This window comes from Gymnogyps californianus, chromosome 6 (assembly GCF_018139145.2).
Source record: "Gymnogyps californianus isolate 813 chromosome 6, ASM1813914v2, whole genome shotgun sequence".
Taxonomy (NCBI): domain Eukaryota; kingdom Metazoa; phylum Chordata; class Aves; order Accipitriformes; family Cathartidae; genus Gymnogyps; species Gymnogyps californianus.
Window position 1 is genome coordinate 31701864 of NC_059476.1, and position 26290 is coordinate 31728153.

Sequence of the window (26290 nt, forward strand, 5' to 3'; positions counted from 1 at the left end):
GGGCCCAACGCAGCGCGGGCCCGGCCGCTGGCTCCTTCGGGCCGCGCCGGGGCCTTGCGGAGCCCCGTGCCGGGAGGGGCGTCCCTCGCTCGCCCCCATCCCCCCGCCCGGCCCAGCCCGCGCCGGACTGCGAACTACAACTCCCAGCCGGCGCCGCGCGGGGCGGGCCGACGTCAGCGGGGCGGGCGCATGCGCGGCGGCGGCGCGGTCAGTTGAGTAAGGCGGGGTGCGATTGGCTGCGGGCGGTGGCCGGGCGTGGGACGCGCAGTGACGGAAGGAGCGGGGCAAATGGCGGAGAGATGGTCCCGGGCCCCGTCCCGAGAGCGGCGATAATCCCGGCGCGGAGGAAGCGGCGCCGGAGGAGGCGGCGCCGGGGGCCCTAACGCCCGCGCCACCCCGGGAGGGTGCCGCCACCGCCGCGGGAGGGGCGGAGGTGTCCCGTCGGCGAGCGCCTTTCGCAGGCGGCAGATCAGCGGCCAGAAACCGCGGCGAGAGCCACATCCGCGGCGCCGCCCGGAACGCGCCGGGCTCGCGCCCGGGACCCGCCCGCCCGCCCCTGTCGCCACGACCGACGCCGAGGTAGGTGCCGGGCGAGGCGGGGGGGGGGGGGGCGGCCGCCCGGCGCCCGAGGCCTGTGCGGGCCGCGGAGCAGGCCCGGCACCCCGGCGGGCAGGAGCCGCCGGCCGCTGCGCCCGGCGCTGTCCCGCTTCCGGGGCGGTGGCGGCGGCCGCTTGGCGGGGCGCGGGGGACAGCCGCGGCCGCCCCCGGCCTGCCGGGAAGTTTTCGGGGCGGGAGTCGCAGGACTTTGCTCGGGGGTGAAGTGCGGGCTGGGGCCGGGAGGGCGGGGGGGGGGGGGGGGGGTGTGGTGTGCGGCCTGCGAGGCCAGCGGCTGCCGGCGGGCTCTGCCGTTCGCCCCGGGCCGCGGGCTGCCCCGCGGCCCAGGGACTTGTGTAATGGGGGCTGGTTTTCCTGCGGGGCGGGGGGAGGGGGCCGGGGAGGAAGGGAAATGACATCAGAAATCGCCGGGCGTGCACGGTGGGGTGACCCGGTTCCGCTAGCACCCCCCTCCCCGCCCCCCCCGCCGCAGGGGGAGGGAGGAAAAAAGAAACTGTCACCGTGGGATTTCATCAGCTGCTTCTGCCTCCGTGCATTTAACCTATTTTTCTTTTCTTTGGTTATGTAAGAGGAACGGTGTAGAGAGGAGCAATGGGTAGGGATGCCTGATGGGCTTTTTGGGGAATTACCGTGGTTTTTATGTCTAGCTGGTCCACCGAGTTAGCTCTGGGAAATGCGGGACAATTGTGTTTCCGTTTTTTGCTTGTATTTACATTTCTTGCACTGCTCCAGATATTGCAGCGCAATGCAGGAGAGAGAGGCAGGGAGTGGAAACAGACTGAAATTGGCCAAGTTTTTTATTTCACAGTGAGTGAAAAGCAAGGGAGAATTGTAAGTAAGGAGTAAAAATCCTGTTCTGTTGATACTCTTATGTAAGGAGGTACATATGTATTTCCTTGTTTTTAGCCTCAGTTTAAGATACGAGTTTATAGCGTAGCATATTTATATTTTCCTGATACTCATCTTTTAACCTGTTTACATCATACTGTATATTTGTTTGAGTTTTGACATTTTGATTCCAAACTCCTTATGAGACTATCTTAATTTTTAAACTTACAAATAGGAAAATGTAGATTAAGGAGTTCTACTTTCTGAAAATGAAGTTCTCTTGACTACAGGAATCTTCTCTTCAAAACTGCAAGCCACAAGTCATAATTTAAATCTGCCGTTATTTTTGCAGATGCTAGAAATGTAGTGTTGGAAATACTTATTTGAGTCAGGGTTTAGGGGAGGAAAATGTGCTGGTGGCGAGTGAAATGATTTTATTTTTTTTCTGTAAGAGCTGTATAGAAACTGAGATGTTAATAAATATTTCAGTTTAGTTTCTATAGCTCTAAAAACTGGCCTTGCTGGTATAAAATATTTCGGTTACTGTTATAAGTGTTTTCAAGCATCAACAAAATAAAACTAGTAAGTTGAATTTGTTTTGCTGTTTGTTTTCTGAAGTATGTGGGGAAGTTTTAGTTTTGCTCTTGGATGGAAAATAGGAAATTAGAGCTATTTACAGCGGAGCAAAAAAAGAAAAAGCTTGGCAACGATGTGTTTGGAGCAGCACAGAGTTGGCTGATGACACTGTGGGGAAAAAGAGGATGGAGATGGGGTTAAAGAGTAACATCTACTAGGAGCAACCAGAAGCAGTCTGCAGAATGGTGTTTCACAGCAGAATTCTGGTCGGGAGATAAGCACATGCCTTTACCATCCGTCTGCTAAACTGCTGGGGAGTGTTTCCCAGAGTGGTTGTTCCTGCATCTCTTCTGCATTGCAATACCGTCTGGTAAACTTCTGAAGTTGAAATTTGATACTTTTAATTCACTTAAAATTTGCTCAAACAAAACACAGATGACCCGATGAATTGCTCACTTCATATGATAAGTGAAAGTTGGCCTGGTCTGATAAAGGGAGACTGTTATTAGTGAGACAGTCTTTGTAGAGCAAAGTGATAGAATGACATTTCTGGAAACCAGTCTGGCGATTTTGGCAGAAGCTAGTCTAGTGCTTCAGGTTGAGAAACTGAGTGTCGCGATGAAAATGAAAATATGGAAGAAAGACAGTATACCACATATTCAGGGGAATAATAATAAAAACAGTTGTCTTGAACAGATAGATCATGTGATAAGTTTATTAACGATGATTTTAAGCGCTATTTTCATATACTTTACTATATATGAAGGCAGCTGACACTTTGAAAGTTGGATTTCTTTGATTATGTAGCTTAAATAAGTGCCCCTCTTTTTAACAGACTTTTCTCTAGTATGGAGAGTAATTTCAGAGAGAAAGATGGACTTGATTGGATTCAGACTGACTATAAAGAATTCCAATTTCCTATTCATGTTTGGGCCAAAAAAAAAAGAGAGAGAAATACTGATTTACAAAACGGATATCATCATTTTGTTTTTATGTTGTCATTTGTCCAGTAGTTGAAGTATTTGTTTTGGGAAAAAGAAACAAAGTGGTCTGTCTTCCTTCTTGAGTTAAACAAAAGTAGGAATAGAACACATGCAGGGAACTGTTCAAATGTGTTCCTGTTTAATCTGTTCTTATTTAAACTTTATTCTTCTGAGAGAGCAAACTGTGAATTGGGCTACAGTAACAGCCAGTAAACAGTCATGGTTTATGCTGGCCTGCATAAGGTGTCCTCCACGTTCTTAGAAATGGATTGAGAAGTGTCTCTTTGTTCCTCTCCCTTGATCAATCAGATTTACTCATGGGCGATGGCTATGTACCGGTCTTGACCATGACTGTGCAGATGGCATAAACCACATCGTATTACCAAATAATATGCTTGCTAAGTAAGTCGGAGTGTGCGAGAAGAACATGGGGTGAAGTCATCGTTATTTGTGATTAATTAGTATTTAAAATATCTATAGCAACTTGAAATATTCTGACAGGTTTTTTTATTTAACTACAAAGAGTCTTTTTAAAGCCATACTGTGTTATTGGACTCTAGCAGAGAGCTGCATGTTCAGATGTGGTGAAAATATTGTTTAGTTTTCTGCTCATGTTTCATGAAAGCGGTGCCATCTATACTTGAAAATATAAAGTCAGAGCAAAGCAATACCAAAACCAGTGTATTCATAGCAGATTTTTCTTAAGGATCCATTGCGCCATTGTTTTATAAATGTGCAAGTAACTGAATTTCGAGTTAAGTTGGTAGATACATTACTTATTGCAGAAACTTCTGACATAATGACGTTCACATGTAAATGAGTTAGTCTGTAGAAAGAAGCAGATGATGTATCCGTTGCTCGTGTGAAACGGACATGCCTGGTGCTTGTAGGCCCAATAAAGGATGGAAGTACAATCATTTGTACCAAAAAGTTGGTGAATTTATGTTTCTTCTTTCTTTTCCAACAGAGAATATGAAACAGGAGCCAAAATGACATCCCGATTTGGAAAGACCTACAGCCGGAAAGGGGGAAACGGCAGTTCCAAGTTTGATGAAGTATTTTCCAACAAACGGACCACCCTTAGTACAAAATGGGGAGAAACCACCTTCATGGCCAAATTAGGACAGAAGAGGCCCAGTGTCAAACCAGATATTTCCGAAGTTCCTAAAAAACCCAAAGTTGAAGATGAGGTAACAGAGGATCCATTTGGATTTGACAGTGATGAAGAATCTCTTCCTGTGTCTTCAAAGAATGTGTCACAGGCTAAAAGCTCCTCTCAGCTGGAACCCGGTGAAGCTGCTCAGTCTGAGGACTTCACTCCTCTACTTGAAGCTAACAGCAGAATTAATCAGCCAGACAGCGGAGAAAACGTTGCATCCAGCAAGTGCGTATCTTTTGACAATACTGTTCCTCTCTTAAAAGAAAAGAGCACAAGCAAAAACGTGGAAGATGGAGAATGCAAAGGCAGCAGTGCTAAACTTGTGACTGCAGGTACGTTTACTCAACTGTCCAGATAGTTCTGTTATCCTCTGATTTTTACTAATCTACATTTAGACTTCGTGTTTTCAGGGGTTGGTTAAATGTTCTAATAAAATCGTGGGGCAATTAATTCTTAATTGTAAGAAATTGTAAAGGATACGCTATTTAGCTAAAAACACCCAGGAAGCATTCTGCGTTTTACACGTTGGTCTGAGATCCTTGGCACTGTAATCCTTATATCTGCAAATTGAGATACAGTGCTTTAGATTCAACGTACTAGGTTGAATTCTATTCCATCTTGAATAGAATGGAATAATAATCTTTCTTTTCTAAAATTTGTTCTGAGCTCAGTGCATTTGCGGTTTTTTAACATAGTATTTTGAAGAGTGATGATTTGGTAATAATAGAATGCTTTATTCTTAAGTTGCTGGCTTTAATTTAGTGCAGGTACATGGTTACTGGCATGCAGGTGCAGATACAGCTTACAACCTGCCTTATTTAATTATTTGGATGGAAAAAGTAGCTTGCTGAACTTTGGTTGCACAAAGGTATATATATTTTTTTTTTTTAATTAGCAAATCTTTATCAATGTGTACATAAAAAACTTCAGACCTATGAAACAGAATTCTGTCATACTTCTTTTAGGGGCTGTTTTAAGGCTCTGAAGTGTTTGTAAGATATCTTAATACTTTTGAGAGGGAATTCACAAACGCCATGGAGCTGAACATCACTAATTTTGTTCAAGTCATTCTTAGACAAGATCAGATGTTATTATATCTCATTAGAAGTTTTCATATAATGGGCTGATTAAACCGTAGCTTCTGAAATTGGGCAGAAGATCACATTCGATGAACCTTGATGAAGATGACACCTACTGACTTGCTCTGGGTTATCATAATCAACTTTAATGAGAAGAACTTATGTAAGTTTGAATTCTCAGATAGAGTTAACCCTAGGATCAGAAATTTGAGTGGAATTGTTTAGTTGTAATACAGTGGACAACAAGATACTGAATAGTGGAAGATATGCGTAGCTCTGTTATTTGCAAGATAATTTAATTAGTGATATAATACAAGAAAAACCAAGAAATGTTGATTTGAACCATAGTTTGACAGACACGTTGGTGGAACGTGTAGTTGTCTTTTGATCTTACTCTTATTTTTGCTGCTAAAATATTTCTCGTTTTCATACGGTTTTCTGCGGTTTATTTATCTGTAAGTACAATCCACCTTCAGTCTGGAAATACAATTTATGTCTTGCTAAGTTTGAATATGGTTTTCATAAGAGACTGAATAGATGCATCCCCCAGTATTTACAAGGAGAAGAAATAGTAATGAGTTTCCTTGGTTGTTAATGAGAGATTGTAGCAGAGCAGGTTTTACAGTGAAATGGTCTCCACGTAGAAAAGCTCTGTTAGAACAGTATTTTTCAGGTTGGAAAAGAAAATGTGAGAGCTGTGGGGAGAAAATGAGTTAGAGCTCTGAAAATTCGTAGTGCGTGAAAGGCCAAGAGGAACTGACTTCAGCAGTTTCGTTGGTGCTTCCTGGCTCCAGTATTGTAGAAAATAATAAAATACAGTATTTAGCGCAGAAAAACTTTTTAATTTGATGCTTATTTAAATTCTAGAACTCCTTGTTGGACAATACTATATATACCATAGATGCATACAGCTGTAAAAGGAAGGAAGCTGATGAATCTTGGTGGATAAGTCCATCAGTGGCTGTTGAGTGTGGTAGTGGTCTGGATGCAGAGGGGGAGGTTACTTAACAGTTTACTGAAGGAATTCTGTTCTTGCATGCTTTCCTGAAGTAGTTGTTACTCACTGCAGTTCAGCCAGAAGTAGTGAAGGACAAGGTGGATCTTGATCTGATGATACTGTTCTTTCAGAATCTATTACGTTTTGTTTACACCCAGTCAAATGAAGATAAAAACCCATTTCATAGCTTTCTTCAGAAATTAAATTCAACTGAGAATGGATCTTTGCAAAACATCCTAGGAGGGTCTTTAAATAAGGGTAAGGAAACAAAGACTGTAGTTCTGGTCATAGTGTTTATTTTGGACAGTTAGTGTAAATAAAACTTGTATGGTTTAAGCAGTTTTTATGCTTGTGTGTGGACTGATCCAAAATAAATAAAAATTGTCTCTGAGTACGTCACTCGGAACATTGAGCAATTAGAGATAGTGGTATAGTTAGCCAGTGTAAATGCAGGTACTTAAAAGGCTTGTTTGTTATGTTGACTATTATGTAAAGTTTGATGGTATGACGCTATCTTTCAGAACTGGAGAGAGTTGATTTTATTGATTTGGTGGTGGAGGTATGGGGGAAGAGGGAACCTGGTGGAGAAAAACTGAGTAACAATAAAAAGATTGTTTCTTGTTGTGTGGTCTCCTAAGGTATAGTGTATATACTTCTACTGCTTGTGTGTCCTCACCCTCCCCCTAATCATTTTGCCCTTCCTGGTGACTCCTGAACTCCACCAGGTTCAACCAGATTTGTTCAAAGGGCTTATAGATCCTTGAGACAGCAAGCTCTACTATTGCTGAAGAGGAAAGAAAGGAAAAAAAAAAAAAGGGCAAGCAGATAGAACAATATTAATATTCCCAGTGTGAGAGACACTGCAACGTGAGCTCAACCTTAACCCACATACAACAGTGTATCTCTAAGTATAGGAAACTAGGCTATTGGTACTGATGTTCATGAAAGTGCTTGTTGACTTGTTTTAAGTGCAATTTGCTAGTCCTTGTACTGATACTGACTAGACAGGGCATGAATTAAGATCTCCAGACTTCCTGCTAGCATGTGCCATTGTTGTATCTTAATTCTTAACCTAGGTGAAATAAGGTTAAGAATTAGAATCAGGTGAAAACTGTGGCTTAACATGGCTGTGGGCAAGCTGAGCACTACAGTTTAGCCTGCTAGTTCTGCTCCAAATTTATTATCCTGCCTCAATGTCCATTACTTTGGACATTAAAATGAAGGTGATGCAATGTCAGTTAATTTTAACTAATGTTTGGTATTAAAAAGAGTCCATTTTTGGGGTGGTTGTAATAGTTGTGCAACTGTGTAACACAGTTGAGGATCTGTATCTTTTAAAATGGTAAGATTTACTAGTCTTGTCGTCTTTTTTTTTTTTTTAATAGCCTTCAGCTAGTGCTTGTAACAATCTCATTTTAAAGGCTTTGAGAAGCTCTTAATGTGGAAAGCTTCTCATAATCTTACCCTAGTGTTGCTTGATCAAGACTTAGTACTGTCGGAAGAATGTTCATGAGTAATCCTGTACGTAACAGGTAATTTACAGATAGTAGGAGTTCAGGTAAATTAGAAATAGCAGAAGAATATTCAGTATTAATAGTAACTGTTAGGTCACTTTTGTTAAGGTAGGAGGACTTGGTAGCTAGGAAGTAAGTTGTGTCATTGGAAAAATATTATACTGGCAATTCATATCAAGCAAAAATGCAACAACTTAGTGATTAGAAGGTGAGCTTTTTTATGATAGTCTTATAGTAGGATAAGGTGAAAACCTGCAGAGCAATACTTACTCGGATTTCTGAAACACCTTGGTGGGGTTTTGTTTATTTGTTTTTTAAACTGTTAAGCTTACTCTGTAAGGCATAAACCCAAATAGTATTTCACACTAAATTCACCTGCACACAAGCTTTAATATAAAAACACTTACAGCCTTGCAGAGCAAATAGTGCGGTGCTAGTTTTAAAAAATTTTCTAATAACTTGGTTCTTAGAATATTTGTTAGCTCGTGTGTTGAAATTAACGTGGTACGCTTTTTCAGATGAAAATTAAAGTCAAAGCTTGATGAATTTTAGAAGATGGTATGGCATTTCATAATTATATTAGTGTATGAATACATTTCAAATTGGATAACTAGTTTCCCTACTCCGGCTATTTCAGTTTAGGGAAATACTACTTCTGGCGTTCTTGAGTGTGAGTTTGCGTTTTGACTCTGTATGTTGTGATCACCTGCTGTCTTTTGCTTGTGTGCCACAGTGCTGAGCTCTGTAACTCAAGCCTTTGGAGGGTCTAGTCCAAGATGTTGATGCTATTCATCAGAGAAGGCACTTGGGTTGAGAGATGTCTCAAGTGGCTGGATGATGTCTCTTATCTTTGCACACCTCGTATTCCTGTTTGTGGACTATGAACTAATACTACTTATTTACGTTAATTCTAAGTTAAAATATTAGGTATTTAATTATGCTTTTAACCGAGAAGTATTTTAATTGGGCATGGATTAAGTCTGATTTGTTTTAAAGCCTATGAGTTTATTTCTTGAAAATATATTTTGCTTGCTGTGGAGAAACAGAAAATAGAATGGCTTAAAATGTCTTTTCAGAATACAGGGCAGTGTAGGAATAGTATCCCTTTCTGCTGTGTTGTGATGCTAAGTACAGATTTTGTGGTTATTGTCTCAGCAGTGCCCTTTGAGGCTTTTTAAGATTAAAAGGACAAATTATTGCGTGTAAAGTGTTTGTGATACTTGCCTTTTTGTTTTTTTCTCCTAACTTTTAGAGTAATTATGAAAATAGCTATTCTGCATCTTGTCATTTGTTACTATGTACTGGTATTCAAACAAGTCTTTGTTCTGTAAGTAGTTTTGCTCTTCATGCTGTAAAGAAACATTTGCCTGTTGTCTGCTATTCAGTTCTTCTGTGTTTCTAGGTTGTTCTTAATGCCCTTGTTTTTCACCTGGGGCTCATGCACATATCGGTAGCAAATCAAAATGGCAAAAACAATCCTTCTTAGTAACTTGTGCTTATGGAATGCAGGAGTGAAGGGATACAACTGTGCTTAACTACTTCATGACCCAATATGCAGAATCTAGTTGTGTTCAGTTGCTTGAAAAGCATACTGAGTGAATAGAGTAATTTGCAGAAAATAGTTGCCCTGAAAAGAAGATAGTTCAAGTCATCAGGTCTGTTCCCGACAGACTATCCTGATAGTACCTTAGCGAATGTGTCTGCAAAGCCTCTGCATCCTGATTATGTGGGTGGGGGAGCCCTATCTTTAGAGTTAAGTTTCAACTTCTCAGATGCAAGTTTGTTACATAATGACATTTGACAACAAGATTTGCCAGGGTACTCCTTTCAAATTGTTTTAGAGCTTCTATTTTGTGTTTAATGGTGACATGGACATTTAAGATAATAGTTAGGTCTGAGTAATCTTATCTTTCTTCCTCTGCAGAGTTGTTGAGGGCAATTTATTTACCCCTTGAGGAAGACTTTCAGTTTAGTCAATTTCTGTCCAAAAATGGAGCAAAAAGTTGGGGGAAACTGAACGAAGTCTGAGCATTTGGCTGTCTTAGGAGACAGCTGGCAGCAACCATGATTAAAAAGAACTGCAGCTGTGTTCTGGCTGGCTCAAAGCATTACGAAACTGATAGCAGAGAAGGGGAAAGGTCTGCCAGAAAATATGTATGCCCATAGAATTTCAGTGTTAGGAGGTTTGTTTAGATGGTGGTAGTTATGCAGAATATATAGATAGCTGGGGTTTATCCACAAGTCCTCTCTTCTTCAATTGTTTTTGTTATGTTTCCCTCTTTTTAAGATATCCCTTCTCCCCTTACACACAGAATTTTCTTGCTGTGTCAGTAGTCCAAGTTCAAACTAGTGTTATAATTGTTCTCAATTTTTTTTGCTTTGGTATTACTCTGATACTTCTTTGACGATTTGGTGGTGGTTTTTTTCTTGGATTTTTTTCAAAAGTCTGAAATGACTGGAATTCTGTTTAAATTTCAGTGTTTATAGTGGTTTGCTAAAATAGCAATACAGGAAAAAGACCCCAGTATTTAGGAAGGAAGCTTCTGATTTCTGCAGCGTATTTTTCCTAATGACAGGGAAATGCATACTATGTATGTCCATGTACAGAGCACACGAAACTTTTTTCCCCTCAATCTGTAACTCCCCTTTCCCAAACAACAGTGAGATTCTCAATACCTTTTTGAGAATCCATACTTTTAAAATTCTTTCTTTATGGACATGTACAGTGAACAGTTAGTTTTTAAAAGGTCAAACTTTTGACTGCTTCTTAACTTCTTTCATGTTTAAAAAGTTGAAATAACTTTGCATTCAAAACAATTGGTCAGTGCTTGTAGAAGGAAAAAAACTGTTAACGTGCATACCTCTTAAGTGGGCCAAAGCATGCAGGAAGGCAGAAAACAGTTGTTAAGGAAGCCATTTCAGGTTCAAACTGCCGAGATCTTATTAACTGTAGGGAAAAAGTTTTTCAAGTTCAAACTTAACTCATATTTTCTTTTAAGAAGCTGCTACTGTATTCAGTAAAGGGTTTCAACATCTTTATGAGTAGTGTCTGAATTCAGACTGACTTAGCCTAAGGATACATTTGTTTTGACAGTTACTAGTGCTGCTATGTTATAATATGCTTTAATACTTTTTTCATAAGGGCTCACACTACAGAAGTCGGTGGAAACAAGCTTTTTTGGCATGTGCCAGCCCCTTGTGTTGCCCATGACACTTTGTCTTGTTTTCCCTGCAAGGGGGAAGTAGTTAGCTTCCTGGATCAGCTTTCTCCTGCTGCTCTGAGGAAGAGATGCCCTTCTGAGCTACCAGTGAGGAAGAATGTGTCTGTTTCATTGGACTTCCCATCAGAGGTGAACACATGATGCAGATAGTTCAGGCTCTGACAACTCTTGTATTACAGAGTGTAGCAGCTCTTCTGACCGTTGGATTTGATGTTGCACAATTTCTTGTCTCTTCAGGGCCATTTTATTTTTAGATTTCCGACCAAGTAGTCTTGCTTGCAGTGTTGTAGAGTTCTTCAAAGCTTAATTCTTTGCTGGAAGACAAAAAATAGTTTTCTTTCTGTAGGAAGGGGTTTTAGCATTGTTTACTAAAACTGCAATTTGTCCTTCATTTGAGAGAGTTGTGGACTTTGCATGCAAGTTGGGTGTGGGCATTGATAACGTGCTGTGTGGTATGTTGGGTTTTTGCATAATACCAGTGTCTGTAGAGTCACATTATAATTTATATTGTTATGAATGTGGACAGATACAGATGTGAGGCAATGTTAAAATAAAGTCACATTTGTCGTGTAAGTATATACTCACCAGAAGAAAAACAGACTTTAAATGAGGTTTTCAGAATGCTGTAGAAGAGTTTTAAACAATATTCGAAAGAAGAGTGAAGGAGGAATGATAGTTATTCCAGCTGTGAATGACAAGCTGTAAGACTGTAGGTGCAACTCGGACAAAAATACCTACCTGGGAAACCAAAAAGCAGCGAAGTGCAAGGGAATTTATAAGGCTTTAATTTGATAGAAATTGAGAGGCTGGATATAGCTGATGACAAGCAACCTAGGTTAATTTTTAGCTATATTTTAATTGGAGGAGGAAATACCTTTAGTAATGAAGGAGTAAATTAGTAATTTTGAGGTTTGGTGTTTTTCCCCCCGAATGTTTGCTGGGGAGGCAGTTGTGCTGAACACGGCACTATGCGTGGTTTGGCCAGGTACGTGGGTATAGATTGGTGTGAAGGTGGTAATGAGATATGCAGTGACTTAAGATACAATGAAAGATCAGTGATCAAGCAGAATATCTAATGATTGCTAGCTGAAGAAGTAGAAGAGGACGGGGAAAAAGCAGCTGGATTGTTACTTCAAAAACCAACATCTTCCCATACTGTTGAAAACTGTGCCTGAGATAAAGGCACGTGATTAGCTCTGTGAATATTTTCTGCACAAGAGGGAAAGTGGTCATGTCAGCCTGCACCCCTGTGAAAGGCTTCCATTTCCGTTGAAATACAAGGATTTAAAAAAAGCTATACACTGGCTGACAGGAGGTATCATTTTTGCACCAGCGTAAGGCAACCTTTCAGAATGCCTGCTAGTAGCATGTTTTCCCACTGGAAAAAAAGTCTGCGAGGAATTACTTCTTATAGCTTAAGCAGGGGTCCAAGTGAGGAGCAATAATGTGGTGGTTAGGGTTCAGCCTTTTACAGGGCTGAGCCAGAGCACGGTGGGGTGTTGTGCTAATGGCAGCAGCAGCAGCAGAACAGTTCATGTTCTGAAAATGTGAAAATCTGTCAGGTTCATGGAATGAAAATAATGGTTTATTAGAGATGCTGAACGCTGTGTTACCAAACTGAAAGGCTGCATCTGGGTTATTTGAAGGAAGAAAAGGTGTCTTCTATCTCACAAGCTGTATGTTTAGAAGAATAGCTACTCTGAGATGGAGATGTAATGTGATTGAGAATTTGTTTCGTACATAGTCTTAATAAATAAAAAATTCAAACTTTTCATGTAAATTGCCTTAGAATTTTGATATTCAGGGTGCTGGAAAGGAAACAAGAAAAGCAAACTATTCTTAAGGAAAATAGTTCTGTGATGGCAGTAAATTAAATCTCATCACTTTAGGTTTTTCTGTGGAATTCTTCTGCAAAAGAAGATGCCACTTAAAACATCTGCAAAGAGGCAAACAGTGTCTATCCAACCTGCATGCAAACTTGTTGGGAACTCATTTTGATTCAAAGAGAGTAAAGAACCAGAATTACTTAAGAATTTGTAATCATAGCTATGGATGTGGTGGTTCTATAATTTTAACTATTTTAGTGATTGTCAACCATGAAACTGGTCTTGAGAGTCTAATCTTCTGAGGCTCTTACACTTCTTATCCTCTGTTTATGCCTGCTAACAGGCACTGCTTTTCGAGATCCTACAGGCATCAATGGGTAATGACAGATCTAAGTAAATTTTGCCCATTTCTTAGAATTGTGTATTTTATATCCGTAAGCTTTTTTTTCTGTGTTTCCCAGCTGGTCAGTCATGGGCAGAAAATGGATCAAAGCAGTTTAGTCTGTAACCTTTTCTCCTTACCAACCAAAACATTTCATTTCTGATGTAGAGCAGAAGAGAGACACTGTAATGAAATTTGTTTTCTTATTTGGAGAAAAGCATGGCTTCTCTGCAGTTGCTGGTTTTCTGTCCAAACCAGAGAAGACACTGTGTGTATGTCTCGTTTGGGCTCTCTTCCCAGAAATGAGGAATGTGATACAAGCACCTGGTAAAGATTCGTCTTTTCCTTTAGCTTGGTCAGCTTCAAGTTGTAGAGTAAAGTGATGTAGCTTTATGCTTGGGAACATTGGTGATGGTGTAATGGAGCCGTAATAAATGTTTTTGAGTGTGCAGGAACATCAGGCAGAGCTGCAGCTCATAATGAGCTTAACAAACTGTTTCCTACATCCTGTGTCAGTGGTCTGTTCATGAGCTGTAGCCTGTTAATGTATGTGCCCTCAGCAGCTGGAGGGATCTGAAGGCCCTGGATACACCTTTCTTTTTTTCTTTCATCTTACTGCCGCCTTTTCCTTGGTGTTTGGTTTTCTTGTTTTTACATCTGGCTTGGTAGTCAGGTGTCTATTTGAAGAGAAGTAAAGAGGAATATAAAATTGGCATCATGCCACCTGCCTGCCCTTTTAAAGGTTTCACTGCTTCTAACTAACTTTAATGTTATCTATACATTCGCAATGAATTCTGTGAATTTGTGTGGCTAATACTAAAAGAAACCTAGTTTAAGTCTGTAGATTTGTTTCCTGTGTATAAAATCAATCATGCTCCTTTTGGTATTAAAATGAAGGCTTCTACTGCTAGTTACTTAGCAATGAAGGAGCATAAGGTCTCATGCTACAAAAGCTATAGAAGGCAATATGTCTTCTGTTTGTAGCTTGGAGCATGTTTTGGTTAGCATTCATCAAGAATTGCTAGAAATGAGAGAAAACTAACCTGTAGTTCAAGTTAATAGGGCTAACATTTAATACTGGCAAGTCTTCCATGAGTAAATAGAAGAAATAAGCATTTATGTTGCATATGTGATAATATGTTGACATCTTAGCATGTTTTCTTAGCATACCAAGGCTAATATTGACTGTCCTTTTGTTTTCTTCAATTTCCTAATAACATTTGTACTTGTTAACCAGTTTTGATCAAACTTTGAGTGGTAAGGAGAGATTTCAAAGATACAGTGCTATTTCATGTGTCATGAAAAACGGTGGAGTGAAAAACTGAGTAGAATTGATCCATCTGTTCCCTTACCTCTCTCTTGTCTGCATGCTGGTAAGGAAAATGTGATTATAACTGGGTCCCTAATCCATTTGAAAAGGCAGCAGCAAGCTGGCTAGCCAGCACATGTTGGTGCGCATGATCTGCAATGTGTGCTGTCTCCTGCCCAGTCAAACAGGTTGGTGTTGAGGAGGCTGTGGGTGGTGGCGGTTGAGTTGTGGGGCAACAAACTTTGTTTGTTCTGTGAGCCCCAAATCTGTTCAGGACAGAAATTTACCTTAAGAGACGTTGTTTTCACAGCCTAAGAGACTGCACTGTGCTCCAAGTAACTTAAAAATAGCAAATAAGACTCTGCAGCTCTATCACTGAATTGTTAACAAAAGCATATAGTGTTTGACTTTAGGCAATTAGTGTTAGACCGTTAATGATGATTTGATTTTTATGGAGCTGAAAATGATGTTTTCAGACTTAGAGCCCAGCAACTTAGTCTTGTAAGTTAAATGAAAATGAAATGACATTGAAATGGGGACTAGGCTGGAGGATATGTTTCTTGATGGTTGGTTTGGATTATGGTATTTTTTTTGCCAAGAAGAGCATTTGGTTTCTTAAAGGATTTTTTCCCTTCACTTTGTTTTGGATTCCATCTTGGTATATGCTGTACCCTAAGGATCAGGGTATGAAACTGGTAACTCTTGCAGCTTTGGTAGTTGATGGAGAGTGTGTTATCTTTTCTCCAAACTTCAGTGTTTCTTCTTCAAGTAAGAAGGCTCTGTCAAACTTTTAATCTCCTGTGAGAAATGATAAGAATTGTTTTTACAGCTTCCCCTTTCTGCTTTAACCTGCTTGCTGCTTTTAGGCCCTGTCTGGAGCAGGTTTTGACCAAGTTTGAATTAATGCAATGGTAAACACCATTGTGGTGAACCTTGAGCAGGAATGAGGGTGGTTCTTGTAATGTGTACCCAAATGCTAAAAGTGTAATGCTAGGTGATCAGTCAATCATATCAATATAGTTTCATTACTGTAAATATTCTAGTATGTCATCAGTGATGATATGAGAAAATACCAGTTTGAGCTGTCTAAAAAATTCTCTGAGGAATCTGTGAAGCTGTCCAGGCAAAAAGATAAGTAGCTCTAGTTTGACAAAACAGAGCAACTCTGGCAAGATGTATAACAAATCCTGGAAAAACACTTCAGGCTCCTGGGACCACTTGTGCAACCTCTTAAGCTCCTGTTCCCCCCACAGACATTTACTTTCTCCTCCCTTCTCCCCAGGTATTTTCAGGTAGTTTCTAGTATTCTCTACCTGTATCTCCTTTCAGAATCACCAGTAGGAAAACTTTGCATTAATTACTCATTGAACTGTTTCTCATACTAGGCATCTTTGCCTGGCCACTCTGGACTCTGCTGGCCTGTTGCAGCTATAGGTAATACAGCTAGTTTTTGCCTGTTCCTTTTCGTCTCTTGATGCTTATTTCTGGGTCCTGGGATCATGCTCACTTGTTTCACAGAAAGCTGCCTTGTACTTACAGATGATGTTGGTCAGTGGCTGTCACAGTGCTCTGTTGCTTGTACCAGTAACTTCCCCTTATGTGTACTTGTCATTACCAGAGGTCAGAAGTAATGAATGTGTTCCACACCACTCCAAGCAGTGGGGGACAGTCAAAGGTCAGGTTTAGAATTACTCCTATTTTTGCATTTTTAAAACCTTTGTGCATTTGTCTGTATGTTTCTTTGCCACTTTGTATACAATATAAAGTGACTGGAATCACTTAGCCAATTGTGGAGATAAATTGCCATGTGGTCTCTTTATTGGTTCTTCTGTCAATTTCTTTTTCTTATTTCATCATCAATACAGAATTGAAGTTTTTTGAGCCAGGTGAATAGAGATTCCTTAGAGTCCCCTTTTTATGTTCACTGCCTGCGCTAGAAGGCAGCTTGAATTAGTACCAGAGGTCCTGCTCGACTGGTCTAGTGTGGCTTTTCCTCTGGAAAAACTATTGGCCTTTACTTTTTTGTTCTTTAAGACAATATATAGCTAAAGATTGAAGGTAAGAAGCATATTGGAAGTTGTCTTTCTATCTTGAATTAGTACCTTACCTTGTTTTCTTTGTAACATTCAGTTTAAAACACTTATTTTATGGATGGCATACAAGTTAAAAAAAAAAAAAGGTGATTCTTTTCACTCTGGCAGTTTCTGAAAGCCTTACAATTTTTTTTAGGCCATTCACCATCTCAACAAGTCTGTAATTATATGGTATCTTTTATTATTACTGTGATCGAACAAAATGTTTTGTGGGTGGGGAGCTATTCCTTCCTTTTCTCATGTAGTACAATGAAGAAATAGTAATGCTTCTGAGGGCCATTTGGGAGCGCATTTTGAGGTAGACGTTAGTTTCTTAAGAAGAAAAACCTTTTAAAATAAGGGTGAGGTGTTATGGGTACTTAATGAAAAAATAAAGTTGAAATCTGAGACATCTTAATGTCAAAATTATCAGAGCTGTCCAGCTGAAGGATGTGGGTGTCTTATCTCTAAAGAAAATTCATTTCTCTTTAAAAAAAAAAAAGTCTTAAAAAAAAGATAGATTAACTCTAGAATTGCATTCTTCCATTTGTACATGATCTTAAAAATGAAAAGGCAAGAGGTAGTCCCACTGTGGCTACTCGTGGTAGCCACAAGGCATTTTCTGTTTTGTTGGATATAGAACAGCATTTCTTCCATCTCTAAGTGAGTGCTTATCTTAAATATGTATTTGTAAAAAGATATGAACAGAATGTTCTCTTTATATCCATCTAGTCTAAATGATATAATAAGTCTGGATGCACATTTGTTTAATGTTCAAACGTTTATTACTGAAAAAGCAAAGGTTTATTACTGAAAAAGTAGTGGGATTTTGAGAACTTGGTTACATTCCCACTGTTTGAATGTTTTCATATATCTAGAGGAGTATGAACTATTACCTTCTATAAATTGAATATCTTGCAGTGTTTGAACTTGAATTTGTGTCTCTAATGGTCATCTTACAAAGGTTACTTGGGACTATAATCATCATAAACAAATAGAGCTTTGTGAAGTTTGGTCCTGTGCATCTCTCTGTGTGTGAAAACATCTCAATGTGTTTGGTGGGAAAGAGTAGAAGTTTCACTCTTTTTTTTTTTTTTTTTAAATTCATCAGCAATACTTAGACATCTCTATCTTGCTAGTAACATAAACTAGAGCATAAAATAAAGCAAGAGGTATGTATAAATGTGTGGGTGTTTATCAGTTAACGTTTAATTTAGACCTGACAGTCATTTAGATTGGTTCTCTCATACTCTGGTAATTAAGTTCTAGAGATTTAAACAGAAAACAAATCATGATTGCTACAGAAGATTGTTATGGTTCTTAGAAATATTGTGCTAGTACCTGGGGAAAAAAAAAAAAAAAGACACTGGTGGATTATATAGTTACACGCTATTGCTGATCTGAAATTACTTGAGAGACTTATTCTGGTATTTGAGCCCCAAAAGAGACTAATTGCAGTTAAAATTGAGAGGAGAAATTACATGCCTCTTTTGAACTACAGAATATCTAATCATTCAAAATTAGTTCATTTTCTCATATTTTCTCTGTGCTTTCTGTATCTGTAAATAAAATTATATGTTACAAGTTTCCTACAGTCATGCTAGCTTCTGCTGTAATAGTTACTACAGATAAATATAGTAATTTTTAAAGTCAAGGTTATCGGAATTGCTGGTATTGTACACCTTTGGGCAATTAGCAAGTGATTTGCAGTAATTTCTGGTCTAGAAGCTTCAGTCTGACAGCTATTGACCCACTAGTGAGATGAAAACAGCGGCTTGACAAAGTATCCTCCGAGGAAGTATTCTTCTAAATGTCACTGCTTGGTTTTCCACTAATGCATTATCATGATACAGTTTTAAAGCCAAACTTTCTACCTGGTGTACAGTAAACGGTTTACTGGTTATGTTGTCCATCAGCCTTGCTTATTATTGGAGATGGAAAAACCTCCCTGCTGCAGTTACTAAGACTTATGAAATACTGGGTGGTTTTAGAATTTTGGTGTCTAGTAGGTGCAAAATGAAGGGGGAGATTAACTGCCACTTATTTGCTGTTTAAGAGTAACTTTGTATGCTGTTTTAAATTACTAGCTGAGAGTGAAAAATGAGATGTAACGTTTTGTTGATACTTGTGGAGTCTTTTCAGGGACAACTCAAAATTCTGAGTTGCTTATGCACGGACTTAAAATGATGCATAGCTTATACAAAGGCAACAGAAGTCCTACTGTGGTACTGAAGGAGCTGTCAATGAAGAGTGTTTGGCTTTTAAGATCATTTCTTGGAAGTGTAGTAAACCAAGCATCAATAAAGCTGTTTGACTGGGATAGGATGGATTTGTTATTTATTAGTCAGCTGAGCTGACTGGAGAAAGTGATTTCACTCGCATTTACAGATGAAGAGAAACAAGGAATTCAAGGCTGGAAGGACTAAATGTATGGTGCTACTGACTTAACCCAGTCTGATCAAATTTTACTAACATGCAGGTGTACTAATGCCGTGAAGTACCTGTGTGGTTTTGGTGTTTCTCTTAGAGGCGGTGGAGACTGGCATTGAGGAATTAATAGCTAGCTCAGTTTCCTCAGTTTTGTACTTGGGACTGTTGGGAACAAGCACAAGGAGAAGAGCAGGCAGGTTGGGTAAGTGTGAAATTGGAGATAAGAATAGGAGCCACTCTGGGAAGAAAAAAAGGAACAACCTCAGCGCAGCAAGTACAGAAAAGTTGAAATGGAGAAAATAGATGTGAAGAAGGATTGTTCTTGTCATGATGCATCTCTCAACTGATGCTTCAGTTTGTCCAAATGAGGCTGCTACAATAAGAGAGTAGAAGGGTTTGTTCCCTTAATAGGTCACAGATGACTAGATGGGACTGTGTTGCTTGCTCAGAGTCCTACAAATATGAGGCTAATCTTAGTGCAGTCTAAAACAATTTGTAGAATAGTTTTTCAGTGTATGTAACTACATCATAAAAATTAACTAAAATTAACTAAAATTCACTCTTAATGGAAATATTATCTGTTTGGCTTTATTATTACTTGGTGAAATATCTAATGCATGTTAGAAAAACTTTTAAATAAAAGCAGCACTGTATTTGATAGAAGTGTTATAAGGATTATCTTTCTTACAAGGACCTAGTAGATAATGGCTTTAGCTCTTGGTTACTGACAGAGTAACTTCATGGCAAGGGACTGAAAAAGTAAAGTGGTTTCAACTGCTAAACACTGCTTTAGAACTGATGAATGAACAGAAGAATTCAGGGAGTATGTTTTAGATGAAGTGATCTTAGGTGAAAGACTTAAATATGCACTCCCTGAATATCTTTGCTTTTTGTGTATTAAAAATCTGGAGTTTTAAGAGAACATATGTGAAAGTGTGTATTATAGGGTCGTCGTGATTTTTGTGATGTGCTAGTAGCAGAGTGAAAAAAAAACCCAACAAAAAACCAAAAACCCAAACAAAACCCCAAAACAAACAAACCAACAAAAAAACCCAAACCCCAGACTTTTTCAGAATAGTTGATTAACGTTTCTTTGGAGACAGATTCCTTGGTAGTTTTTTCCATCAATTTTTTGTCAGTGCTACTGATGTGTATGAGCTATATGTATTTTTATATATCTTTGGCCTCTTCAGTCTGTTTTCCAGGCTTGATGTGTTGATCATCTTTTCTGCTTGAGAGTACAGACTGTAGCTGAGATGATGATAATGATTCAAGCTAAGACAATGTGAAATTAAATTTCAGCTTTTTTCATCTCAAAACAGATTCCTGAATTATTTGACTCTTGGGTTATAATGTGCATACGCACGCATGTATTCTATTCCTTCCCTGGGAAGATGAGATTTGATTTGGTCCTGCTATGAAATGTGGCTATTTAAAATTCGAGACTTCCTTAGGATGGGAAAACCATTCCCTTTCCAGATATGCATACTGAAACTTCTTCCTAACAATTCAGTAAAATATTGTTTAGTAAGCCAAGACAGGCATATTTACAATATACTTATTTTAAATGTTGCTGAGACTTTATTAATTCAAGTAAATACGCACTCAGATATGGAGCAGTAGTGGTGAGGCTGCAAAATAGTGTATTTTAGTGAGAAAGTCTGAAAATTTTTTGAGTTTAATTTGCTGGTTTTCATGCCTAAGTATTATGGTAGTCTTCAGTTGCACAATAATATTAAACATATGGAGGGAAAAAGGAACATATTGTACACCGTCAAACTCTTTGATTACAGAAAGAATAATTTTGGTTGGCCTCTTAGATTACCACAAGCATGAGACTGAAATGGGAGTAACAAGTTTTCTTGTATAACATAGTGATACTGAAAAAGATGAAACAAGATTCCATCACTGAGATGGCTAGGACTGATGATCTCTGGGGAATTTAGTTTTGCGTTTGTGGTGGGTTGACCCGGGCTGGCTACCAGGTGCCCAAAGCCGCTCTATCACTCCCCTCCTCAACTGGACAGGGGAGAGAAAATATAACGAAAGGCTCATGGGTCGAGATAAGGACAGGGACATCACTCAGCAATTACTATCACGGGCAAAACAGACTCGACTTGGGGAAAAAATTAATTTAATTTATTACCAGTCAAATCAGAGTAGGATAATGACAAATAAAACCAAATCTTGAACACCTTCCCCCCACCCCTCCCTTCTTCCTGGGCTTAACTATACTCCCAATTTGCTCTACCTCCTCCCCCTCCAGCAGTGCAGGGGGATGGGGAATGGGGGTTGCAGTCAGTTCATCACACGTTGTTTCTGCCGCTCCTTCCTCCTCAGGGGGAGGACTCCTCATACTCTTCCCCTGCTCCAGCGTGGGGTCCCTCCCACAGGAGACAGTCCTCCATGAACTTCTCCAGCGTGAGTCCTTCCCACGGGCTGCAGTTCTTCACAAACTGCTCCAGCGTGGGTCCCTTCCATGGGGTGCAGTCCTTCAGGAACAGACTGCTCCAGCCTGGGTCCCCCGTGGGGTCACAAGCCCTGCCAGCAAACCTGCTCCAGCGTGGGCTCCTCTCTCTCCATGGGTCCACAGGTCCTGCCAGGAGCCTGCTCCAGCATGGGCTTCCCACGGGGTCACAGCCTCCTTCGGGCCTCCCCCTGCTCCAGCATGGGGTCCTCCATGGGCTGCAGGTGGATATCTGCTCCACCATGGACCTCCACGGGCTGCAGGGGGACAGCCTGCCTCACCATGGTCTTCACCACAGGCTGCAGGGGAATCTCTGCTCCGGCGCCTGGAGCACCTCCTCCACCTCCTTCTTCCCTGACCTTGGTGTCTGCAGAGTTGTTGCTCTCGCAATTACTACTGCCCCGTAACTTTTTTTTCCCTTTCTTAACTGTGTTATCCCAGAGGCGCTACCACAGTCGCTGATGGGCTCGGTCTTGGCCAGCGGCAGGTCCCTCTTGGAGCCGGCTGGCATTGGCTCTGTTGGACATAGGGGAAGCTTCTAGCAGCTTCTCACAGAAGCCACCCCTGTAGCCCCCCCACTACCTAAACCTTGCCACACAAACCCAATACAGCATTTTATATATGCTGTGAAGAGCTTTTTTTATTTCTAGCTGAGTATGTAAACTTCTGTGACAGACCTCAGCGGGACTCCCAGAAAACTTAGATGCAGTTTGTGACATATTACTTGTCCTATTGCCCTGAGGAATTTCAGCTAGGATTAAACCAATTTCCTGCAAAACTTGACTTGGTAGTCACTTCTTTTACTAGAATTTTCTGCTTGCACCTTAAAGTTCTTTTATAAGCCGTATGTGCAAGGATGGCATTTAGATGATGCTGTTTTAATCTGAAAACAAATGAACAGAAGTCCCTGGAACAGTACCAGTGCTCACTTTCCTCATCAGGAAGGTCGAAACCTTTTGGTCAGTGCTATGAAACTTCTGTGGCACTCGGGTAAGTGGTAGCTGATGAAGTTTAATGCAATCAGGACTAGTGCTAAAGGATGCTAAAGCCTTCATTTTATTGATGAGTTTAGGAAGCATTTGCTGCCTAATAGATTTGAACCTTAGGGGTTGCATTCTACCAGTGGAGCCTCTTTTATTACTTTAGCATTCTGCAGCTGTGTCTTCTAAGCATGTTCTCTTCTGGCATTTTTTTGTCTACTTGTCCCTGTCCTGGGTTGCTTCTGTTTTTCCAGTTTATCTCATCATGTGGTACTCTTCTATGCGTCAGGGTCTTCTGCATTCTTCTGCAGGGCTTCTTATCTTGCTTCTCCTGGCCCAGGCAGCCAGTACAGTGTGTGTTGATAGTAACAGTAGACACTTTTGGTTCCTGTGTTCGGTTATACTTGTCTCAGAAATTTCAAAGAAATTTCTGCTCATCTTGTTTCCGGGAAATAACACACTTGTATTTCTAGGTATCTTTGTGTGTGTGTGCGTGAGGTGCAACAACAGAGTATGGCAGATGCAGATGCAACCTACATGAAACTCTGGTACCAAGTCCACTGAGCTTTTGTTGGTATTCAGGGAAACCAAAGGGACTGGTTTTCCTACCAGTTTAGAGGACAAAAGGTGGAAGACTTAGTACTGTCTTTCCTGGCATTATTCTTGTGTGGATGCTGGTTGGCTGGCAAGAAAGCTTACAAAAACTGATTTATTACAGTGGACTTTGTTCTCTTTGACAGCATAAGATGCAAGTGTGGCTATGGGTTGGAGAAGTGCAAGACTAACTTTTGGCAGCAGCTCTTCTTCAGATCTGTAGGAGTTCATTGTAAAAACCTGCGTTTCAGAAGGGATTTAATTTAAAATTGTGATGAGAATTGCATTTTCTGTATTTCTTCTGGAAGTCAAATATTTTAATTTGAAGCAGCAAAATAAAATAACAGTTGCTGAAGTTGTGTGCCGTTCTGTTCAGGGTTGATCAAAACTTATGATGCGGTTTGTAACAGGGACTGTAGCATTTTTAGTACAGATATGTTAGTGGATTGCTTTCACTGGTTTTAGTAGCTGGACAGTTACTGTGTTAGGCAGTGAATTGTAGGATAATTTTCAGCAAATTCCCTTAACTTCATCGGTAGGTTCTGTGGCCCATGCTGATTTTCATTTCTACTGTGATGATGCCTCACTACTGTCTAGTTCTTAGACCAGGAATATCTGAAGGAGCAGCTGTAACTGGCTCATGCATCCCCTTTCCTGACTACAGTAGGCTACTATAATGCATCTTGTAATATTAAAAATGAATATGTGCAAACTTAGCTGATTCATACATGTTTTGTGTTTCTAATTATATTACCTGTTCTTTCCAAGTTCTATGCAAAAGCAAAAAGTACTTAAAGTAGGGCATCTGAAGCAAATCAGGCACTAAAATCTGTATCGCAAAATGTTCATTTGAAACACTAGCATAGTTGCAATAGCTTGATGTAAACAAGGATTGGGGGGGTATGTTTACATAAGAATAAAATACAACACTTAACGTATGTACAGGAAGGAAATTTTTTTCTTAGATAATTAGAAAATGCTTTATAATCGCTCTTTATCTCTATTCGCTGTAAGTCACTTGTGTATGAAACATTGAATAGTGATTGACTTCACTGAAAATTTCGCTGCAGACTTTCTCCTTTTTTGTGTAGGTTGTGTAGATAAGTGGTTGTATTTAGGGTTTACTACTGTTTTTTTCATGATGCATATGTTTTTAAAGTGACACTTATTTCAAGTTAGTGTGTATTTTTGCTAGAAATGGTGACAAGATTTTATTATAGCAAAAATTTTAAACTGGAAGGCTGAAAAAGTATAAACCAGGAGGATAAGGACCTCTTTAATGTTTTGTCATTGAACACTGAATATTTGCTGTTATATTGTGACTTTTCAAAGTTGCCCGCAAGGGTGATTATTTTTTTAATAATGCTTTTTAGTAATAAATTTATCTTTTCTTGTAGATAAAATACAGAATTTGAATGAAGATAATGAGAAGAACAGTCATTTCATCTATGAGAATGCTGAAGACAGTAACAAAACCAATGCTGAAACTACAGACACTTCTGGATACAACATTGAAGCCAAGGACTTGCCTGATTCTTGGGACTCCCACACTGGAAGAACAGCAGACTCTCCATCAGAAACATCTCAGACGAAGGGGCCATTAAGAACTCACTTGTATGAATGGGAGGATGAAACTGAAGACACCAGAACTGGAGAGTATGTATTAGATTTTGACAATGAACATCTCTCAGAGATGAAGAGCAAGGATGAGGAGTGTGATAAAGAAGATACTGAAAATCCAAAGGAAGCCATTAGTGAAGAACTTGTGCAAACTATTCCCAGGCCAAGCAACTGTAGGACATATTGTCGATCCAACAAAGCAAAACCGCAGGGCGCAACAAATTTTGACAAGCTAATGGATGGCACTAGTCAGTCTTTATCCAAAGCAAACAATGAGTCAAATAACGATGGTATGAACCCAGCAAGAAAAGTTTCTTTAAGTAGCGGGACCAGTTTTAGAGGGACAGTTGGACGGACTAGAGACTACACTGTTCTACATCCATCTTGCTTGTCAGTTTGTAATGTTACTATACAGGATACCATGGAACGAATCGATGAATTTACCACAGCAGCCCCTACTGACTTGGGAGAAGCTGGACGCTTGAGAAAAAAAGCAGACATTGCTACTACGAAAACTACAACCAGGTTTCGACCAAGCAATACCAAATCCAAAAAGGATGTCAAATTAGAGTTTTTTGGGTTTGATGATCAAGATGAGGGAGGGGGAGATGAAGGCGCCTCTAGAAGTTCTGGGAGTTCCAATTACAAAATCAAGTACTTTGGGTTTGATGACTTGAGTGAAAGCGAGGATGAAGATGAAGAGTGGCAGGTAGCGGAAAGGAAAGCTAACAAAAAACGAAGTAGAACTGCACCTTCTTCTTCGCTACAGTCAACCTCTGACGGCAATGAAAACTGTTCCCAGGATAGCCAGCTCAGTACTAATGCAGGTAAGCAGAACTCTTCTGGAATACATACTTAACATTTAAATTTAGTTGACCTTTATATTTTGTTCTTCTTGCAGTATACCTAGGAGCTGTTTGAACAGAACTACTGATTTGGAAATCTAAAAGTTAAATTTGCTTATTTCTGCTGTGGTCCTGTCTGGTTCATAGCTGTCTTGAAGTATGCTTTATACCCCTTGATCTCTTGCCAGAGGTAGAGTTTTTTCTTTTTGAACAGAAGATTCTTACCTTTTTGGTGTGTTGAGCATACAGTACCTATGCCTGGAAGGCAGATACCTTCCCACAGAAGCTCCCCATCAACCCAGAATTACAGAGCTGAGTGCAGAAATTTAAGTAGCTCTTAGAGATGTGGAATATCTTTTTCTTTTTTGTGCTTTTGAACGCGTTTGTAAACAGTTTGGACCTTTTTCAAGCTCCATCTTATCGGAGGATGCACAGCTTGAGGGAGAGGTGGTGGGGACCCATGGAGTGCCAGTCAGGTGGCTGGCTTTGGGTGTGCCTCTGCATATTGATGTATTTCTGCTTTTGCTTCCAGTTTTCAGATATCTCTGTCTTCTGCAGAGGTGGTACGTGTGTGTGTGTGTGTATGTATGTGTACGCACACACATGAATAACTGTCTGTCCTGGTTTTGGCTGGGACAGAGTTAACTCTCTTCTTAGTAGCTGGTACAGTGCTGTGTTTTGCATTTAGTGTGAGAATAATGTTGATAACACGCTGATGTTTTAGTTGTTGCTAAGTAGCGCTTATCCTAAGCCAAGGATTTTTCATTTCCCATGGTCTGCCAGCAAGCAGGTG

General features: G+C 40.1%; 1 protein-coding gene across 1 annotated transcript in view; it reads left to right on the forward strand.

The window, feature by feature from the left end:
• The first annotated feature begins 347 nt into the window (after positions 1-347).
• WAPL (WAPL cohesin release factor) overlaps positions 348-26290 on the forward strand; it is a 75775-nt gene continuing 49832 nt past the window's right edge. Inside the window, exons 1-3 of the mRNA XM_050899458.1 lie at positions 348-579; positions 3970-4493; positions 24430-25479. Of these exons, the coding sequence (XP_050755415.1) occupies positions 3992-4493; positions 24430-25479 (1552 nt within the window). The 5' untranslated portion in view covers positions 348-579; positions 3970-3991. The remainder of the gene's footprint in view (positions 580-3969; positions 4494-24429; positions 25480-26290) is intronic.